Source organism: Mus pahari, chromosome 4 (assembly GCF_900095145.1).
Source record: "Mus pahari chromosome 4, PAHARI_EIJ_v1.1, whole genome shotgun sequence".
NCBI classification, from domain to species: Eukaryota; Metazoa; Chordata; class Mammalia; order Rodentia; family Muridae; genus Mus; species Mus pahari.
The window spans coordinates 145,148,191-145,167,576 of NC_034593.1; the positions used below are offsets into that span (position 1 = coordinate 145,148,191).

At 35.9% G+C, this 19,386-nt stretch overlaps 1 protein-coding gene and 1 pseudogene across 16 annotated transcripts in view; one reads left to right on the plus strand and one right to left on the minus strand.

The window, feature by feature from the left end:
- Lrrc7 (leucine rich repeat containing 7) overlaps positions 1–19,386 on the minus strand; it is a 444,829-nt gene that overhangs the window by 162,749 nt on the left and 262,694 nt on the right. The window contains exon 1 of one of the 16 annotated variants that reach the window (XM_029537680.1): positions 13,629–13,738. The exons of 14 other annotated variants lie outside the window; for them this stretch is intronic. Coding sequence is in view for 1 of the 2 variants with exons in the window: in XM_029537682.1 (XP_029393542.1) it covers positions 13,738–13,744 (7 nt within the window). In the remaining variant the exon portion in view is untranslated. Of the gene's footprint in view, positions 1–13,628; positions 13,745–19,386 lie in introns of those variants that run through there. One more of the 16 variants, XM_029537682.1, reaches the window with a different exon arrangement.
- Positions 3,533–4,342, plus strand: LOC110320142 (annotated as a pseudogene).

A 19,386-nucleotide genomic window follows, 5' to 3' on the forward strand; every position in this document is an offset into this window, starting at 1 on the left:
CCAGGGCCAAGAAGTGGGAGTGGGTGGGTAGGGGAGCAGGGGCAGGGGGAGGGTATAGGGAACTTTCGGGATAGCATTTGAAATGTAAATAAAGAAAATATTTAATAAAAAATAATGACATCATAAAAAAGAAGATCCGGCTTTCAATGACAAACTTTAATAAATGATAGTCAAAATAAATCAATAAAAGAAAAATAATTTAAAAATTTATCATTTGAAGCTTTTGATAATATATACAAATTAAAATACTATGAAGAAAGTATAAATTAAAAGCAATGTGGATTACTAATTAGGTATAAAATATGCCCTTAAGATCATGGTCAATAAAGTTTGCTAAGTAAGAAATTGAAAGAGTGCAAAGTATTTACACATCTTTTAACTTTAAGTATAAGCTTATAAGAACTCATTTTGATTAACTGTTCACTTATTTTTTCTTCCCATATTAGAATTGTCAGTATTATAGATTCCCATTTAAAAGTATACTTTCATCAAGTTTTCTTTGTATTTACACATGAGTTCTAGTATTTTATACAACACCTTTTCAGAATAACAGACATGATTCTAAATATATAGTTTCTTTACATTGTATGTCTTTATAGATTTTGAAATTTAGATGTTAGTGTTTTCAAATATACATTGTTTTCCCTTTACATTTATTATATTGTCAAAGAAAGTGAAATTTTTGCTCATTTGATTCTTTTTAAAAATGTATCTGACCCAGGTTCAGTTGTTTTTGTCTTATTCAGTCCTTTCATGGAAAGCATTCACTGAGGTTCTCTTCTTACCATCTGGATGCCAAAACTTTCATTATGGGCACACCTTTAATAGTATCTACTATACAGACAAGTAAAATTAGGTTTTATTCCAAAATTTATTCCAAAATACTGTTTTAGTATTTAATTTTGTTTACAAAGGCAACTTAAGAATGAATTTTACTTAGGTTAATTTTCAGTTGTCCTTAACTAGGTTTAATTTTTCCAGTCAATAAAATATGGCATGAAGATTATAATACTAAATATGATTATAATATCTACTCCTTATCAGTTTTGATATAAAATATAGCAGGATAGCTATCAAGAATAATTGACTGTATTCTAAAAATATCAATGGGTAAGAAATCTACTTGAGCTGGGTGTGGTGGCACACGCCTTTAATCCCAGCACTTGGGAGGCAGAGGCAGGTGGATTCTGAGTTCGAGGCCAGCCTGGTCTACAAAGTAAGTTCCAGGACAGCCAGAGCTACACAGAGAAACCCTGTCTTGAAAAAACAAACAAACAAACAACAACAAAAAACAAACAAATAAGAAATCTACTTGATCTGAAGAAACTGGGAACATACTTTATAAGAAATTAACTTTGGCTCAAAAATGTAAAAGATACTGATGTCTAATTGCATCATTTGTTATGGCTAATTACATCTGAATAAAGTAAATCTTGTTTTTAAATAGTCATAATATCAACCACAGTTTCTCAGTACAAGTTGTATTATGAAGCAAAATTCAACTGAGGAAAGATAACTTCATTCAAGACAACAAAATTTGGTAATTGTCAAAGAGGAAGAAATTCTGATTCCTCAAACCATAATTTACTCTGAGGACAAAACCAAGTCCACTGTTTAATCTCTTTGCCTTCATTCCATAATGATGTATCACTTCATTTACTAAATCCTCTATGTATTAAGCCTTTAGCTTTAGTCAAATAATTTTTCTCTACTTTAGCTGACTCCTTTGCATACTTAGATGATAGGCACAATAATATAGCTGTAGTTTTTAGGTAACTCTCAGCATCATGAAATCCTTATTAATAAAAACCAACAACAAAAACAAAACCAATCTCCTGTATAATAATGATGGTGGCTTAAAGCTTTAGCTTGCATGGCGTAACAATCCTAGCATAGCAAATTTGGTATAATCCCAGCTCTGGATCTTACGTAGAAGATCTAGTAAATTCAGACATAAAGTGATTATGAAATGTCTTAATTAATTTTACTGAGGTTTATTCAAGCTAGAAGGCAGATTGCTAAGGGAATTGGTACTTCAGGACTGAACTTTGACAAGCACTATGAGATAGTGCTTGAATGAGAGTTCAGCAGATGGCATTAATGTCATCATTTTCCTAGCTGTTAAAGTATCTGGCATGTTCTAGAAATAGCAATATATTTTCTCAATAAAGTTCTCTGCTACATGGGAGATCAAAGGCATTCTTATTTCTTTTAACATTCATGCCCAAGGAACAGACATGAGTCATGTTTTCCCGAGGAAGCCTCTTTCAGTGAATTATTCCTCTGTGAGTTCACAGCAGGTCATGTTATCAGGGCCAAGGTATGAGAGCCTTCACACTGAGAGGGCCACTTCTGAGGGGTGGAGAATGACTACCAGACAAACCAAAATGTGAAATTCCCATCTCCACAGGAAACGACTGCTTATCTCAATGAAGCCACACTAGAAAAACCTGGCTCCCCCTCTTCTCTTCCTTCTCTTCAGAAACATCACTGCTTCCTTCCCAATATACTAACTTAATAGAAGTCTTGAGGCTATTTCTTCATCATCTTCCAAAACATCATGCCACACCCCTGATCATTATGCCCCTGTGACATCTGACTTAGAATAGATTTCTTTCATGGGCTGCCATTGTCTTAGTTTACCTTCCTGACTGACACCTATCTTGCATTTGAGATAGTTTCATCACCAGGCTCTGCTTTCTGCTCCTTCGAATGATAGTATCTGAAACCTCTTCAGAGTTCTTAATCTCGTCAGGGAAGGACTAGAGCCTATGGCCCAATTGCTGCTTAATGTCTCACCTTTTTCTACCACACCATTAGCACCTGAATTATAGAGAGGACTGTTTCATACCCCAGCACCACTGACACATACACATTTCTTTACTTCCTGTCAAGGCCTACATTGGCTTTATAGGGGCAGCCCTGATGGCAGATTCTCTGAGACTTTCCATTCCAACAAATCCACAATAGATTAAAAAAAAAACTATAAACTGTGGATTTAGTAGCCCTAAGTGTCATAGTTTCCATGTTTGAAAAATGAAGTATTGTTAAAGTATGCTCTTCACATGAGTTAGTAGTTATAAAATACTTAGATGGCTCATGGTATATACTAATTAATGTCATGGTTATTTTGAGAAGTGGATCCTAGAACCAAGTACTAGGTTAAGAAGAACCTTCTGTATTATGTGACTCAATCAACAAATTTCAGACAGAGAAGAAGGCAGGTGGGTAGTACAAATAACCTAAAGAAGATTTGGAGGTTGAACTTTATTTAGATGGATAAGCAATCACTAAGAGAGTTGAATATCACTCTTTCAGTACTCACTGATAGCCACTACATACCCAGCACCAAAATCAAGAAGAAAAGTGAAAAAGCTCAACACTACCTTATTTTAGAAGAAAGAAACACATAAGACAAGCAGTAGAAAGAAGCAATAGATAGTACCTGTTGGCAGATCGCACTGATACTCAGTCTAAAGAGAACTGAATTCCTGCTGGTGATACAATGCAAGCTTTAGTGCCCTCGAGCACGATGGCAGGCCCCTCAGCTTTGGCTCTGAGTGAACAGGGCAGGGTTCCCAGAGTGGATACTCTGAGGGTTCAGGAGAGTATGCTAAGAGGATATGCTGATGGCCTGGAGTCTTTCAGGCAGAAGTTCAGGTGGTTTTGTTACTCACAGGAAGAAGGGCCCAGAAAAACCNTGAATCAACTCTGGGAACTNTGCAAGCAGTGGCTGAGACCAGACATTCACACCAAAGAGCAGATCTTAGAGCTGCTAGTGTTTGAGCAGTTCCTGAGGGTTCTGCCTGGAGAGATGAGGGTTTGGGTAAACTCCCAGCATCCCGGGAGTAGTGTGGAGGTGGCGACCCTGGTAGAAGACCTAAACCAAACACTTGAAGAAAAGGAAGATCTTAGCACTCAGGCTTCCGCAGTTTGCAAAGAGGAGTTGGGAGAAGATGCAATGGTGGTGGTGACGGTGGCTCCAGATCCTGAGCCATGTGAATCTGTAACATTTGAGGATGTGTCTGTGGACTTCTCCAGAGGAGAGTGGAAGCTACTGGAACCATCTCAAAGAGAGCTATATAAGGAAGTGCTGCTGGAAAACTTAGAGACCCTAGAATTTTTAGGCTCTCCGGTTTCCAAACTTGACTTGATTTCCCATCTGAAGTGGGTTAAGTTGCCAAGGGTACTGGAAAAAGAAATCTCAAAGAGATTTGGTAAAAGGTGGTTGGCTGTTAGGAACAACACTGTGAATGTAATGTTGAATGTGCATTGGACCCTCTTCCAGTCGCTTCTTTCCCTACGGGGACACCTACCGTATGAGCTTCTATGTCTGCACTGAATCCTTCCTTAGAAATATGCCTTTGACTAAACTTTAAATATTTTTTCATGTATTTTTACCTATAGAATAATCACAACTCATGTAAGAAACACTTTGATTGATGGTTATGAACTATACAAGTAATACCCTCACTTGTGCTATCTGCATAACATGTTGATGTAATCCTTTATGATATCCCATCTGTGCAGAGACAAATGTCATTTGTCAGTTTGTCAATGCTGACTAGATTGGTGACGTATTTGTGTGTCACTGAAGAGCGCACACTCTTCTGCAGTGTTAAGAACACCCTGTATGGTGCGGTAGTTAAAGTGAATCATAGCTAAACAATAAAGTTGTATTTAAGGAAAAAAAATAGAAAGAAGTGGGACATGCAGAGAAAGCATGGGACTGAAGAGCTGAGTAGTGGAAGACCATGGGCAGATGCTCCAGTCAGACCACATGCAGAAAAAAACCTCCAGATGGACCAAAAGCCACTCATTAACCTGTCTATAACTTTTAATAAGTTTAAGACCATTATAAAAGGTTACAGATAAGAAATGCAATGCTCATTGGATTCTCATACATGGACTTCATAATATTGCTAAAGTAAAAAGTAACCCACTGCTGGTCCCTGCCACTGTCAACCTTCCTGAAGGAAAGTCGCTCTTACGGTTTCTGATAGCACAGATTAGTTTTGCCTTACATTGTAGCATATGTAAATGAAAAATGTATATTCATTATGCCTAGTTTCTTTTGCTCAACCTTCAACAGAGGCTTTACATAAATTTTCATAGAAGCCTATTTGTGATAATCCAGATCTGGAAGGAAGTAATCAAAACATCTGCTATGATGTCAAAACACAAATGACTCTATTGTATCCACATATTGGAATAGTACTCAAGTGATAAAAATGAGATTATAGCATGTCTTCATAATAATTGTTTAGTGAAGAAAGCCAGACATAAAATGAACATATTAATAATTATATTCTCAAAAATTCTAGAAGATTTGTACTAATTTGTGGTAGCCCAAAGCAGATATATATTTGGGTGGGGTATAGGGTGTGCTGCCAAAAGGACACACTGAGAATGGATTTGTCCATTATGTTGACTGGTGTTGCACTCTGAGAATGTATTCCAAAACTTATGTAATTACACACCTTTTCCAAACTTTACATAGAATTAACTAGTGTCCTCTGGCAAGTAACGACATCTTATTTCTTCCATCTGTAATTAATTATACATTGATGATACCTCTATAATCTAGATAAGAAAATATCCATCACCTCTAAATCTTCCTTTATTAATTTTGTTTGTTATTCACTTTTTAATTAATTAATTAATTTTGTAAGAATGCTCAACACAAATATTTTCTATTAGTACTTTACAAAATATGATACTTTGGCGATAACTTGGGCTTTGTGCTATAGAACACATCTCTGCAATCTCCTCATCTCCTGGAGCAGGCACTCTGCACCAAGAATTCTCCTGCCCCATTCTGGATAGCCAGAAGTCTAGTTTACTTCAGTCTCTTCCTTTATTTCTATGTCCAAGAGTCACACAGAATTTATCTTGACCTACAGTTCAGCAGCACACCTCCTGTGTATTTGTAGGTTGTAGGTGGCAGACTTTTCCTCTTGTAAGGCCAAGTAATGGAATCACTGGGTGTGTATTCTCTGCCTTCTTTATATGTTGGATTTTTGCAGTTATTTTGCTATATCGGATCTTGTGAATTTATATATTTTAAGTTTGTGCAGTTTATGCTACTTATTCTTCAACAAAACACGTTTCAATATAAAGGAGGCCTGATAATTCCACTGACAAATATTGCTAAAACCTTTCTGAAATCAATACACAGTCAACATGTTCACACATCTAAAAATACCACAAATCATTAGAATTTTAATATAATTTTGGTGGGTACCTGCATAATGGTAGCTAAGAACTAGGCTGTTGGGTTCAATCCTTTCTTTTTCACTATGCTAGCCCTGTGACCTCATTGCAAGATGTTTTTGGTGTACATGTTCCCTCATTAGTAAAATGGGACATAGCAGATTTTGTTTCAGAGTGATTGTGTTACTGAGAGGACTAGATGAGTTAATCTATGTAAATACTTTCAAATTCAAATATTAGCAATTCTATTAATTACTAGAGTCAAAATTCTCCCACCTAAATTAGGTAAAATCAAATGGACATTATCTCATGCCAATTCACCTTAATGAGGCTTCAAAAATTTTCTTTCTGACCTAGTAATTGCATTGCACTCAACCTGGAATGGATGCGTCTTTCATTGGCCAATGAGGCTTCAACAAAAGAACTATCCAGTTTTTTTTTGTTTGTTTGTTTTGTTTTTTAAAAATAATTTACCAGCTTCTTGTTCATGTCTGTTTCTGTAAAAGATGGTCCCTGGTCTAGAATACCTCTTCTATGAAACCAAGGGTATGTTGAGAGAACTTCTAAGAACACTAGTATTTCACAATGGAGGAATTCTGCGTTCAAATGTAAATGGAATCATTTCTTCAAGATGCTGGGGAGATGACTCAGTTGCTAACACTCCGGATGCAAAAGCTTGATGTCTTGAGTCCAGATCTCCATGTAAAAAGTCTGGTGCAGGAATGAGCATCTGCAGCCCTAGGGCTGGTGAGGTGGTTGGGAACAGTTGGATTCTGGTTACTAGCCAGCCAACCTAGTTGAAACCTGAGTTCTATTTTTGTCTCAAAATATAAGATGGATAGTGACTGAGGAAGAAGACATTTGACACTGGTCTCTGGAATTCACATATACATAGTGCTCATGTGCATATGCCCACATGAACACACACCACAGGCGAATGTGTGTGTGCATACACACACACACACACACACACACACACATATACACACACACATACACACACACATACACACACATACACACACATACATGAATTTACTTACTTATTCATCAGTTAACTAAAACATGTTATTTTACAGCTTGCCAACAGTGAATATAGAATTGCAGATGTCTCTCTCAGGTGCTGATTTTCTTTTAGTTGGATGTAACACCATCTGCTTTATTTTGTTTTGCATGTCTGAGCCTTTGCCATGATGGTAATTCAACTAAAAGGGAGTTAGTGCCTACACCTTTTCTTGTTGCTGAATGCCAACCATTTTTGTCTCAACAGTGTTCCACAGCTTATCCTATTCCGAGAGTCTCAGATCCAGAATACTCCCAAATCTAAAATTTTTGAGCCCTTATATAATGTCATAAGTGGAAATTTCCATACCCGATCTCGTGTGACAGGCCACAGTCAAAGCTCAGCTTACTACAAATATTGTAAAATTATCTTTAGGCTCTGTGTAGAAGGTATGTATGAGGTTAAGTGAATTTTATGTTGGGACTCTAGTCCTGTCTCCAAGGTACATAACATGTTAATAATCCAAGATAAAAAATATAAAATTCAAATAATTCTCCTATGCATTTAAGACAGGAGATATTTAACCTGTCACAAAATGATTGAAACCGACACATCAAATGTACTACTTGAGAATAATTCTGGGCATAGTTTCACAGTTTCATAAATAGACACATAAAATACCCTTAGATATTTTAGCTTTATTGTTTTTATTATATATAATAATCTTGAACAGTTAGCAGGAAATTTTATTTTCTTTAATCGTCACAGCTCTGCTATTCATTCACCAAAACAATTTTAGACACATCAGTTTTCCTGTCACTGGAGATGCAATGCTGCTTAAGGTTGTCCTGCTTCTAAAACACCTAGGAAGTCAGACTCTGAAATGATCCATAGCAGGATACCACTTTAGGATTTCATACCTAATGTCTCATATGCTTTTATGACAGAGAGACTGGGGTTGGAGAGCAGGGAAGTCCACCCTCAGCACTGATATTTAGGTTGGATCTTGGCCAAAACAATAAAGGAAAGCCACGTATGCTCAAGATAAAGCACATAACGGTTGCTGTTTTGGCATTTAACATTTTTGGGTTCTTTATATTCCCAAAAGAGTAAATGTATCAAGCAGATATTTTTTAAATGAAATACAAATTCTCAATAAACATGTAGAAAAGTGTTAATATCTCTAGTCATCAGGGAAATGCAAATCAAACTATATTGGCAATCCGTCTCACTCACTCACTTTAATACACTATTGATGAGAATGCACCTTATTCTAACCACTGTGTAAATCACCACAAAGGCTGTTAAAAATTTTAAACTGGAACTGCCTTATGTTGGGGCTGTAACACTTATGGGCACGAATCCGAAGGAATGAAAGCCATCTTACTGCAGAAACATCCACATACTCAGGCTTGCTATGGCACGAGGTTCTCATCAGTGGATGACCAAATAAAGAAAATATAGTGTATATGTATAATAAGATTTTTATTCAGTCATAATAAGAATAAAATTGTTTGTACACAAATCGATGGGATTGGAGATTATCATACTAAGTTAAGTGAGCCACATTCACAAAGACAAGTATCTCATTTTTTTTTCATATGTGGGACTAAGGGAAGTAAGGGCTGTCATGTGTAGCCAAGTACTTTGTACAGCTCATATATGCTCCCAAATAAGCTGGTTTCTAATCATTTACTCAGTGAGATTGTCTTTTTGACCTTGTGACTTGTCTTTGGTTACATTAGAATATGCCTCCGTGTCGTGTCTGGAAAATATTTCTTAAATTAAATCCCAGGGCCAGAGAGTGAAGCTCCCAATTAAGAGATGATCTGGAATACATTTGAGTACATCACCTTCACTCCTACACATGTTAATAATAAAGCACATGTTGTTGAATATCACTTAAATTTACTTCCAAATTTGTCTCCCAATTCTACTTGCTTTTCTCTATCTTTGGTTCCATAGTACTCAGTCTCTGTTGACCTCCTTAGAGCAATTTGTCTCCTGGTACATCACATTCCCTGCCCACCATATGCTTTACAATAAAATTGTTGGAAAGGATGCTTAGTTTCCCTTTACAGTTACTTGCTGTGATTGAAAAGATTCTAATTATTTGACCACTGGCCCTTACTGATACTTTATAATTGTTCAGCCCATTCTCACAAGGAATTCTCTAGTTTCTGTGTTAAGAACTCTAGTTTTCATACCAACCATCACGTATACCCATCTTCCACTCTCTAACATCTCATTGGTAATGGGTTAAGTCCTGTGATGTGTGTCCCCAAATACATGGACATTCAGTTCCAGCTTTTTTATGAAGTTCAGAGGTCAATTCCTTTTCTCCAGTCTAGCTCTTTTATGGATTCTTATTCTTGATGCCTTGGTCTTAACACTTTCACTCTGAGCAGGCTCAGGGACATCCTTATCATGTGTCTTCTTTCTTCATTGCCTATAGCTTGTTATGAAACATTTTTGTTCTGTTTGTCTAGTACCAATCTGTCTGGAACCCCACAAATATTAAAAACATAAGATGCCAAATACCAAAGACTGTACATAATTTCATTATATGAAATGTATTGTGCATGCAAATTAAGAGTCAGAAAACAGACAAGTGTTTATCTGTGGCTAGGATTAGAGAAAGCATAGGAGTTGGTGTTGACTGAAAAAATTGGATTCTGGTGATAATTGCACAGTTGAATAATATTGACTTTTACAGTTAAAATGGGCACATTTTATATTCACTGCATAAATGCAGATTAAGACTATTTTTAAATGAAAATAGCTTCAAACCTCAATGATGTGATTTTAAAGCAATTAATTCTAGAATGGTGTATATTCTTTGCTTCCTTAGCATCCAGGCTGCATATGAATTTGTTCTTCATAGAGTCCCATCACTAACAAGTGTGGCTTACTTTCTTCTGACTAAAACTTTTTCATTGTGGCTACACTGTTGCATACAAAGCAGTATTTAACAATACAGTATGAAATAAGTCCCTTGGGAGCTCTCCCTAGTTATGTAAGCTATTCCTTCTTTGCTCATCCAATGTTGGGGTAGCACATCTATATTATAGGCCTTGCCTCAAGGCTCAGGGTTCTGTATGGAAGGCAGGATAGAAAGATTATAAAATCCAAAGGTGGTGGGTGACCTCAAGGAAATAGCATTTTCTAGACAGAACAAGGTAGAAGCATATATGAGCTCACAATGGTGGTGAAAGCATGCACAAGACTTGTGTATGCTCAAGCACAGAGAAGGGGAGTGGGTATGAACCTCTATCTGAGGAGTCATTCTACTTTGTTGCTGCTGGAGGTAATCTTTTTTTAATGGTGTGATATTTGGTTTATTGACTAAACTTCAGGGTAAGACCTACATCCAGGAGCAGTCTGGTCAACACACACACACACACACACACAGAAAGAGAGAGATAGAGACAGAGACAAAGACAAAGAGATGGATAGAATGAGGGGTGGAAGGGAGGGAAAAGGAAGGGATGAGAGAGGAAGTTGGACAGTTAGGTGCATGGAGGATAAGGATCTGGGAGAAATTGGGGAAGTGGGATGAATACGAAAATGCAATGTACCAAATTCTTTAAGAATTTAATGTATTTTAAAAAGGAAGTTTAAATTTTATATGTGTTTATAAGTTACATCACATATCAAAATGGGATATTTGGGTTGGCAGATCAACTTACCTTACTGAGACTTTGTGCTACTGTGCTTTCTTTTGTCAATAAACACAACAACAGTCTTATTAAACATGTTCTGAGAGCTAATGCCAGAAACAGGAATGATATAAGATTAAACAAGCCACAGGTGTAGCTTCTTTACATTTTCTTTTTAACAAAATTTCTATTGAAAAAAATTAAATCTTCCACACTCCCACACCCTTCCCTGATTAAGCATGAAGGAGAGGGACAACATAAAAGAAGGGGGAATAAAGAGCTACATGGAAGCTCACACATGAGCTTAAAAAGAATGCAACTGAAGGGTAGAACCTTCCTGTGAAACAAAAGAAGGGCAGGGATGGGATAGGGAGTGGAGGGCAAGAGGAGGACATAGTGGCTACTGGGTTATATATGATATATGGATATATGAAAAAGCTTTATGGAATTCTGCTAGTTAGTAAGATAACTTCAAAATACAACAATGACAAAAGCAGCAACAACAACAAAACAATAACAAATTCAAATGGAATTACCCTGTATAGCTGAACAATGTTCTTTCCAGAAGACATGGATTATTAATTGAAAATCAAACTACAGGGCATGGATACCTCTCTATGAGTTATTGGTCATAGAGATCCTTATGGTGTCCGAAATAAAACAGGCTAGGGCCATTGACTTTGGTCATCCATCACACGTTCATGATAAGACTCTATTGTTGAGGATGCCACAGTTTTTCTACAGCACATAGAGAAATAAATCACTCTTAAACTAAGCTGGAAGTGAACTCCCTGCTGGCTAGCTTCCATAGTGTCAGTACTATGAAGGCTGGTGGATGGCTTGACACCATATGTGTGCTAGCAGAGCTGATAACTTATTGGATTAGCAAAAACAAAAAGAATTCAGGGAGCTGGAGGGGAGGAAAAAGGGCTAAGTACAGCCATATTTGATTATATACATATATAAATTTTTAATAATAAAGAATAATAAAAATATATTTCTAAAGTATGGTTTACTAAATGCTTCAATGACAGTAAACATATATTACTAATGCAGTTCATTTTCTTATTATTTTATCTAGTTTTAAAAAACAAATATTGCCATTAAAATGTATTTTCTAAAACAAGCACATTTATTGTCTTGTTCAAGTAATATGTGTGCTAAAAGATTAGATTGACACAAAAAGATGGATTTAGGATTGCTGACACCTGCTGAGGTGCTCACAGTGCCATACACAGGTCAGGGCAAACACAGGCCAGAGGCTATACTGTGACATGATCTTGAGTCCTGATTCAGTCACTCCTCTAGGTCAGTTTTAATTGGCTCAGATAAAAGTTACCTCAGTCGCTGATTTCTGTTCTATAATCTTTCAGTGGTTATGTGTTCCCATGAAATTAGAGGACATGTCCACAAGTAATTTTCCCATCATCTAGACACAGCTGCCAATGCAGTTGCAGCTTTTTTAGATTTTAAACTTTGACAGTGGGAAATGCAGTGACTTTCTTGGGACATCGTGGAAACAGAAGAGTGGTGTTTCTTTTTTAAAAGCACTTTCATGTCAAGTGCTCTCCATTATTTTAAAAATAAATTTTAGAAAGCTGAATGTTGGTGATATTTGAAGAACATTGAAAATTCATAAGAACACATTATATAACCACAGCAAGAGCTTACAATTTATATTAAAGAAGTGAGAAAGAATGATGGCTTGACTTCTTAGAATAGCACATGATTTTCAGAACATTTTTTTCGGAGACATATGTGCAATTATGTGAAAATGACAGAAGTCAGCATACAGCACACTCTGTTGAAAATAATGCTGTACACATTGAGGAACTTTACAAACATACTCATAAGTATTCATACACAAAGCTATACATAATTTTCACAAAGAAATAAAAATCCACTTTTATGTGCATGTGAGATTTATACAAATGGCTTTGTATTCTAGAACACTTTCATATTTTGTGTATTTTCCATAGTAGAATGCACAAGGCAAGCCCAGAACATTCAGAAAGATTCATTTTGGTTCTATAGCATATGTTTTTAATAAAGTGTCATATTTTGCTATTTCCTAGACAGTAAAATGAAATAGAACCAATAGTGGACAAGCTCTTAAATTCAGTGCATTCCATTTGTGGTAGAAAGATCCTTCCAGTAGTATTTGACCAAGCAATGTCTTCAACAAAATGGCTATAACTTCTTTCTTTTTTCTTCTTCCCAAAAAGAATGACCCAAAAGTTACACAATGAAGATCCCTGTTTGATAGACAGCATGCTTTTCAAAGCTTCAATAACAAATATGTCTTATTTCTAATTGTATGTAAGAAATAGGAATTATTGGATGGTTCCCACTTGGGAATCTGTCACTGTGCAAAATAAGCTCACAATGGAACATCAGGCAGGAAAACTGGACACATTCAGTCTCTGAAGAATTATTAGACAGCTCTCAAATGATAGCTTAATTTACTTAAAANATAGCCAAATCATATGCAACAGCAGCCTTACACAAAACACAGGAAAACAAACTTGATGAAGATTGGGGTTTGTGGGTTCCTGAAACTGATAAAATTTCGTATTTACTGTAAGTAAAGGCAACAGAATATACTTGGAGAAAAATTAGATCTCTTGGAATATTGCTGTTAAATTTTAACAAAGACCAAACATTGTGTACAGAGAGGCAGTAAGAANGCTGCCCTTATTGGCAGGTAGCACACCACAAATNTTTGGTTTCATAACAGGGTTTGGGAGAACTACCTCTCCAAAGTCTACTGGTACCGAAGCTCCTGCTGCTGCCGCCTCCTCCTCATCTGTAGGTGCCACTGTACAGTCTCAGGTGACTGGGCAAGGGGAACACTCGGGATCTTCAGATGCTAAGANGAGAAAAATCNATTTCAATGCCCAAAAGATGGAACTCCCGAGGCAGAAGGTGACTATAGTAACTACCAGTTGGTTAATATGACAGGGAGGCAGAACACCAACTAGTTTTAAATTGGTTGCATTTAAATGGGACTTGAGGAAGATATTGAATGGAAGAACAAGTCTAGGGTTAGGGAAGATATCAGTAATGAAACTTAAGGAAGTGTCTGGATGCAGAACTCATACGTGCTTCCTTCCCTTGAAGAGAATGGTAGACATCANTGTCACTGGATAATCAGTGTATCAAGCCATTCTCTAGAGTAAATTCCGTGCTGAAATTTCTGAGACTACCTGTGCTCACATAAAAAAGCTGTTCTGTAACACAAGAAATGGTAGTGGATGCTGTTCACACCAGGCCAGAGTCATCTTCATACATTCCCATCAATGCCGAATACATCTGTTTAATATTAATGTGCTTTTTAGAAAAAGCTTCTATGTATGGAAAAACTAAAGATGTCTTTGGTCTGTCTGTCAGTCTGTCCATCTGTCTGTCTATCTATCTATCTATCTATCTATCTAATCTATCTATCCATCCATCCATCATCTATCTCTGTCTATCTATCTATCTATCTATCTATCTATCTATCTATCTATCTATCTATCTATTTATCATCAATCTATCTAATCTATCTAGTCTATCTAATCCATCCATCCATCCATCCATCCATTCAGTCTCTCTCAATATGCATGCCTCTGTAGAACANTTTATTATTTCAGTACATTAAGAGAATTTTTTGACTGATATGCCTGGTAGCACATACNTATAATCCTCACACTTGTAAGTCTGAGGCAGAAGAATGGCAAATTTGGGGACAGTCTGGGGCATATACTAAGACCCAATGTCTAAAAAAAGACCAAATTTCTGATTAGAAGATTATATTGGGTTTGAAACAAGCACTTCTTTTAAAATAAATGTTTAACTAATTTTGATGGTTTCATGTTTTAATAAAACATGTAAAACTTGTGTTCTGAAAAAAGGTTAAGATTTGAATGAAATATTGTAAATTAATTAAAAAATCATTTACAAGAATATTTACTATCTCTGGAAGCCACAGTACATAATAGCTATTAACTAAAGAAACCATTTTCAAAATCTGGCATTTTTATACAGGCACTTGTACGGGATCCATTACNTTTCATGCATGGCAGAGTGACAGATGAGCACAAATTATGACAGATGCTCATTGAACAGAGTTTGTCATAAAAGCCATTCTGAGTCAGTCAATCAAACCATCTCCTGATTTCCTTTACACTTTACTTCCAGGAAGGCTATCAATCTCAGATTTCAATTAATGGCTGATACATAGTTTTGTTCACATCTTTGATGTTTTATATTTTATTTGTAATAAGTATTACAATTTTATTAAATCAAATAATTTTAAAAGTAGATATGCTCAAGTATGAAGCACAAAGCAAATTATAATCCCTCAGATAAATGCAATTACAGCTAGAAAAAAATATTAAATAATGGACAAATACCTTAAGCTATATTAGAACTTTCTCTTCATAATAAAAGAACTTTTGAAATTTCAATTAAAAATGAAAATTTAATATTTCTTTATAGTATCTTTAAATACACCTAAAAGTAGTGCACACTAATCTTCAAGTATTTTCATATTAGGAGGCAAGAAGAATGTACAAATCTATATGATTATCATTTACATTAGAAGAACTTAGCAAATGGTTTAAAAGTTAAAGCGCACTAGGATTGCACACCAAAATACATTCCTTATCAGTGTGTTTGACATTCAATGTACATTCATGGTGTGTATATTTTGTATTCAGATTTTTTATAAATTTGGCTTTATTTCTTTGTTTTTAGGCATAATAAATTACAATTTAAAAGAAATGTTCATTTTCAGGTTGATATGAAAATGTGTGCCTATTGATTCCCATTTTCATTTTTGTTGTAAAAGACAAAAGAGCATGTGCACAATGTTATAGCAAAATATAAAGTATTCCTAGATTTGACATTTATGACTACATTTAAAAATTCTTTTAAAATTAAAATATAATTCCATCATGTCTTTCTTTTCTTTTTCTCTCCAACCCTTCCCATGTACTCACCTGGCTATCTCTCAAACTCATGGAGTCTATTTCTTTAGTGGTTGTTATATATATTCCTAAATATAAATACACACTGCTCAATGATTGAATTTTGTAAGTCATAAGTGAATCAAACTAGAAAGTGAAAGTCAAGCTTAAGTTGAGGACACCCATGTATTTTTGTATTTTCTTCAGATAATTTGGAAGTAGGCAACCTGATAGTTACAGTTTAAAAAAAATCACATCTTAGTACTTGTCTCAGATTTCTGTCTGACCATTTGTTGTCCTCATTGGTCTTAAATGGCTAAAGAATGAAAATGTCCAACAAGATGTTAATATCTTTGTCATTAATAATATTATTCCTATCTCACTATTGAAGAAGCCAAACTTAAGCATCAGCTAAACCTTAAAGAATTATATTTCTATTTTTTTTTTGACCTTGAAGTTGGGGCACAAGTATCCTCAATTTTTAAAAACACAAATAGATAAATTTGTTTTTTAAAAATATTTTTAAAAAGAAGTTTTAAAATTAAGATATAATCATATCATCTCCCACCCCATTTTTTCCCTCCAACCCTTCCCATGGATCCTGCCACCTTGGTTCTCTCTCAAATTCATGGCCTCTTTTTTTATTGTTATTTTAAACACACACACACACACACACACACACACACACACACACACACACACATTCCTAAGTATATATTGCTACTTCTTATGTATGTGGTTTCAGGGCTAACAACTTGGTACTGGATAATTCACTAGGGATATTGTAATCCCTAGAGAAGACCATTTCCCCAACTCCCAGCATTTCCTAGTTGCCTGTAGCTCTTTGGCTAACACTGAGAGCACATGAGCTTTCTCCCTTCAATGTTTGCATGTCCATTGGTGCTGCTATTGTTCAGGTCTATATAGGCAGCTATGTTGTAAGATTTCATCGACATAGCTTCTCTAATATTTCTGGGAGACGAAATATCTCAGCAAACGTATTGTCCCTCTGACACATACAACCTTTCTGACCCACTTCTGCTATGATCTGTGAGCCTTAGGTATACGAGTTGTGTTGTAGATGCAAATACAATTTAGGCAAGTGACATTTTGTTCTTAATATATATTACATAATCTTTCTTAACCAATATCTCATTAGACACATGAGAAAAATAAAACTCATTAAACCATGAGTTTGCCTTTTTATAATAGAGTGAACTCCTTTGCCAGATAGTCTTTAGACAAAAGCAAAAAAATGTAAAAAAAATGTAGCTTAAAAAATTTAAGGAGATGAATTAAGTGAATACAAGTGTGTTCAAGCTAAATTAAAATTTAAAATACTTTTATCTTAAAATTTCCATAGTAATGTTTTAAATAATGCATCTGTCTGTTAAGGTATTCCAAAATGAGATAAATAAATGACTGGGAGACTGTTTATGCAAGTGTCTCTGGAATAAGGAGTGAGTGAGTTAAATGGTAAGGAAAGAGACAGAGTGAATGCAAGACCTGTTGAGCAAAATGGAATTCTATTTTAGCTCTCCCTTTTTCTTAAAAAAAAATTCATGAGACAATGGAAAGAAATAATTCCAGGCATAGGGTTTGAGTGAAGTTTTGAAGCAAGTAACTTAGACTGGGTGTGTAGGAGGGAGCTGCTTTCCTTAAACACTTATTTCTTTAACTACACTCATTTGGTTCAACACCAAAGGAAATTATCTTCCTTTAATGTAGGCACAGTCTCTATTTGTGTCCTTATCCCAGTTTATGCTCACCTCCTCCAGGAAGGACATTGTCTTCTGGCTTTCCTTGCGTTTCTCTTGAGTGCTAGCCTTTCGTCTGGCTCCAGACTCTGAGGCTATAGGCAGTCTCCATTTTGCTGCTCCCTGTGGGAATACTCCCTATGTCTGCCTGACAGCTGTCACACGTAAACATTTATCTCTTGCTCATTGACTATCTTTTACTGAGCATGCACCACATATAGGCAGTGAATACAATGTAAGAGAGTGAAGGGTAATGACAAGGGCTGCCTTCTAAAGGAACCCTTTTCTTGGTCTCTTTGGCTTGGTGTTGTGTTTGGGGGATAGAATTTTGGTAAGTAGCTATGCTGTCTTTGATCTTACTATATCACTCAGGCTTGTCTCAAACACATGGCAATCCACCTACCTCAGCCACTGAGTATTGTGATTATCACTGTGTGGCATATCATGACCTGTGTCAGTTCAGAAACCATTCTCTTTTTCAACCTACAGAGTCTCTACCCATTGATTTGGTTTAATTGATCTATTTTTTTGTTGTTGAGATGAAAGAAATTCTAGGCTGAATCCCACATCTGCTCTTCTTGGGCCAACCTTAGGCAAGGCATGTGACTATTCTGGGCTGCAATATGCTTGGTGTGTAGAAAAGATATAATGCTGTTTTCAGTCTCCTGTGATGCTAAAATCACAGCATACTCCTTTACTAGTGTCCAGCACACAAAAGCCTGGGGCATCACTGTGAGGAGTCAGTATCTACAAATCATTACTATTTTTCCAGCCAACACCTCATGCTTTTCCACTGGAAGGTGCTTATTTTCAATACTGATTAATCTCTTCCCACTGGGCTGCTGATTCTCTCTTCATGTAGCAGTATCATTTCATTCATGGGTTTTTCTCTGTCTCTTAAATGTTGACTTTATCAATTTTATTTATTAAATATTTGAGAAGTTGGTTTATTTCAGCACATCTCAGTTGTCACGAATTTATACCTTAGAGTAATTTTTTACCTGGCTTGCTATAATAACCTGTTAATCTAACTCTTTCTTGAATTTATGCTCCATACAACTGTCAAAAGGAATGTAGCCTCATCATTTCTGTACGGACTGAGTTGCATCCCCTAAAAATGATATCTTAATTAGACATCTTAATTTCTAGAACCCACAAAATTTGGCTGTTTTTTAAAAGTCATTAATTTAAAATGAAGCTATCAAGGTAGACCTTAATGCAGTATGATGATTATGCTTGTAAAATGAGAAGTTTAGGATGGACACACACAAACACACACACACACACACACACACACACACAGAAAAGACTATACAGTGGCATAGGGAGGAAATCATTTTCTGCAACCTCAGGAAAGTGGCTGCACAGAAACCACCCTGCAGACACCCCCAGAGTCATCAGACTGGATTTATTGGGGACGTATCTGCCTCTTGTTGATACAAGTAAAGCTTAACAAGTTCAGACAGATCTCTTCCTTTTCCTGCATTTCTCCAACCTCAAGCTACCATTTTTAATGCTTTAAGAACAATTCACTAAGAACTGAGTTTACCCACATAGAAAATAGAGTCTACCTTTATTACCCTTTCCTTCAATCTCACATGATTCTAATATAGTTATCCACTAAAGTGTTTGACTTTTCCTAAGTATGTCTTGTGTTTTATCCACTTCACTGTATTGATATGAATTACTTCTTATGAGTTTTTGGCACATAGAAACTATAAGCATATCTTCAAACTCCAAATCTCTCTCTCTCTCTCTCTCTCTCTCTCTCTCTCTCTCTCTCTCTCTCTCTCCTCTCTCCTCTC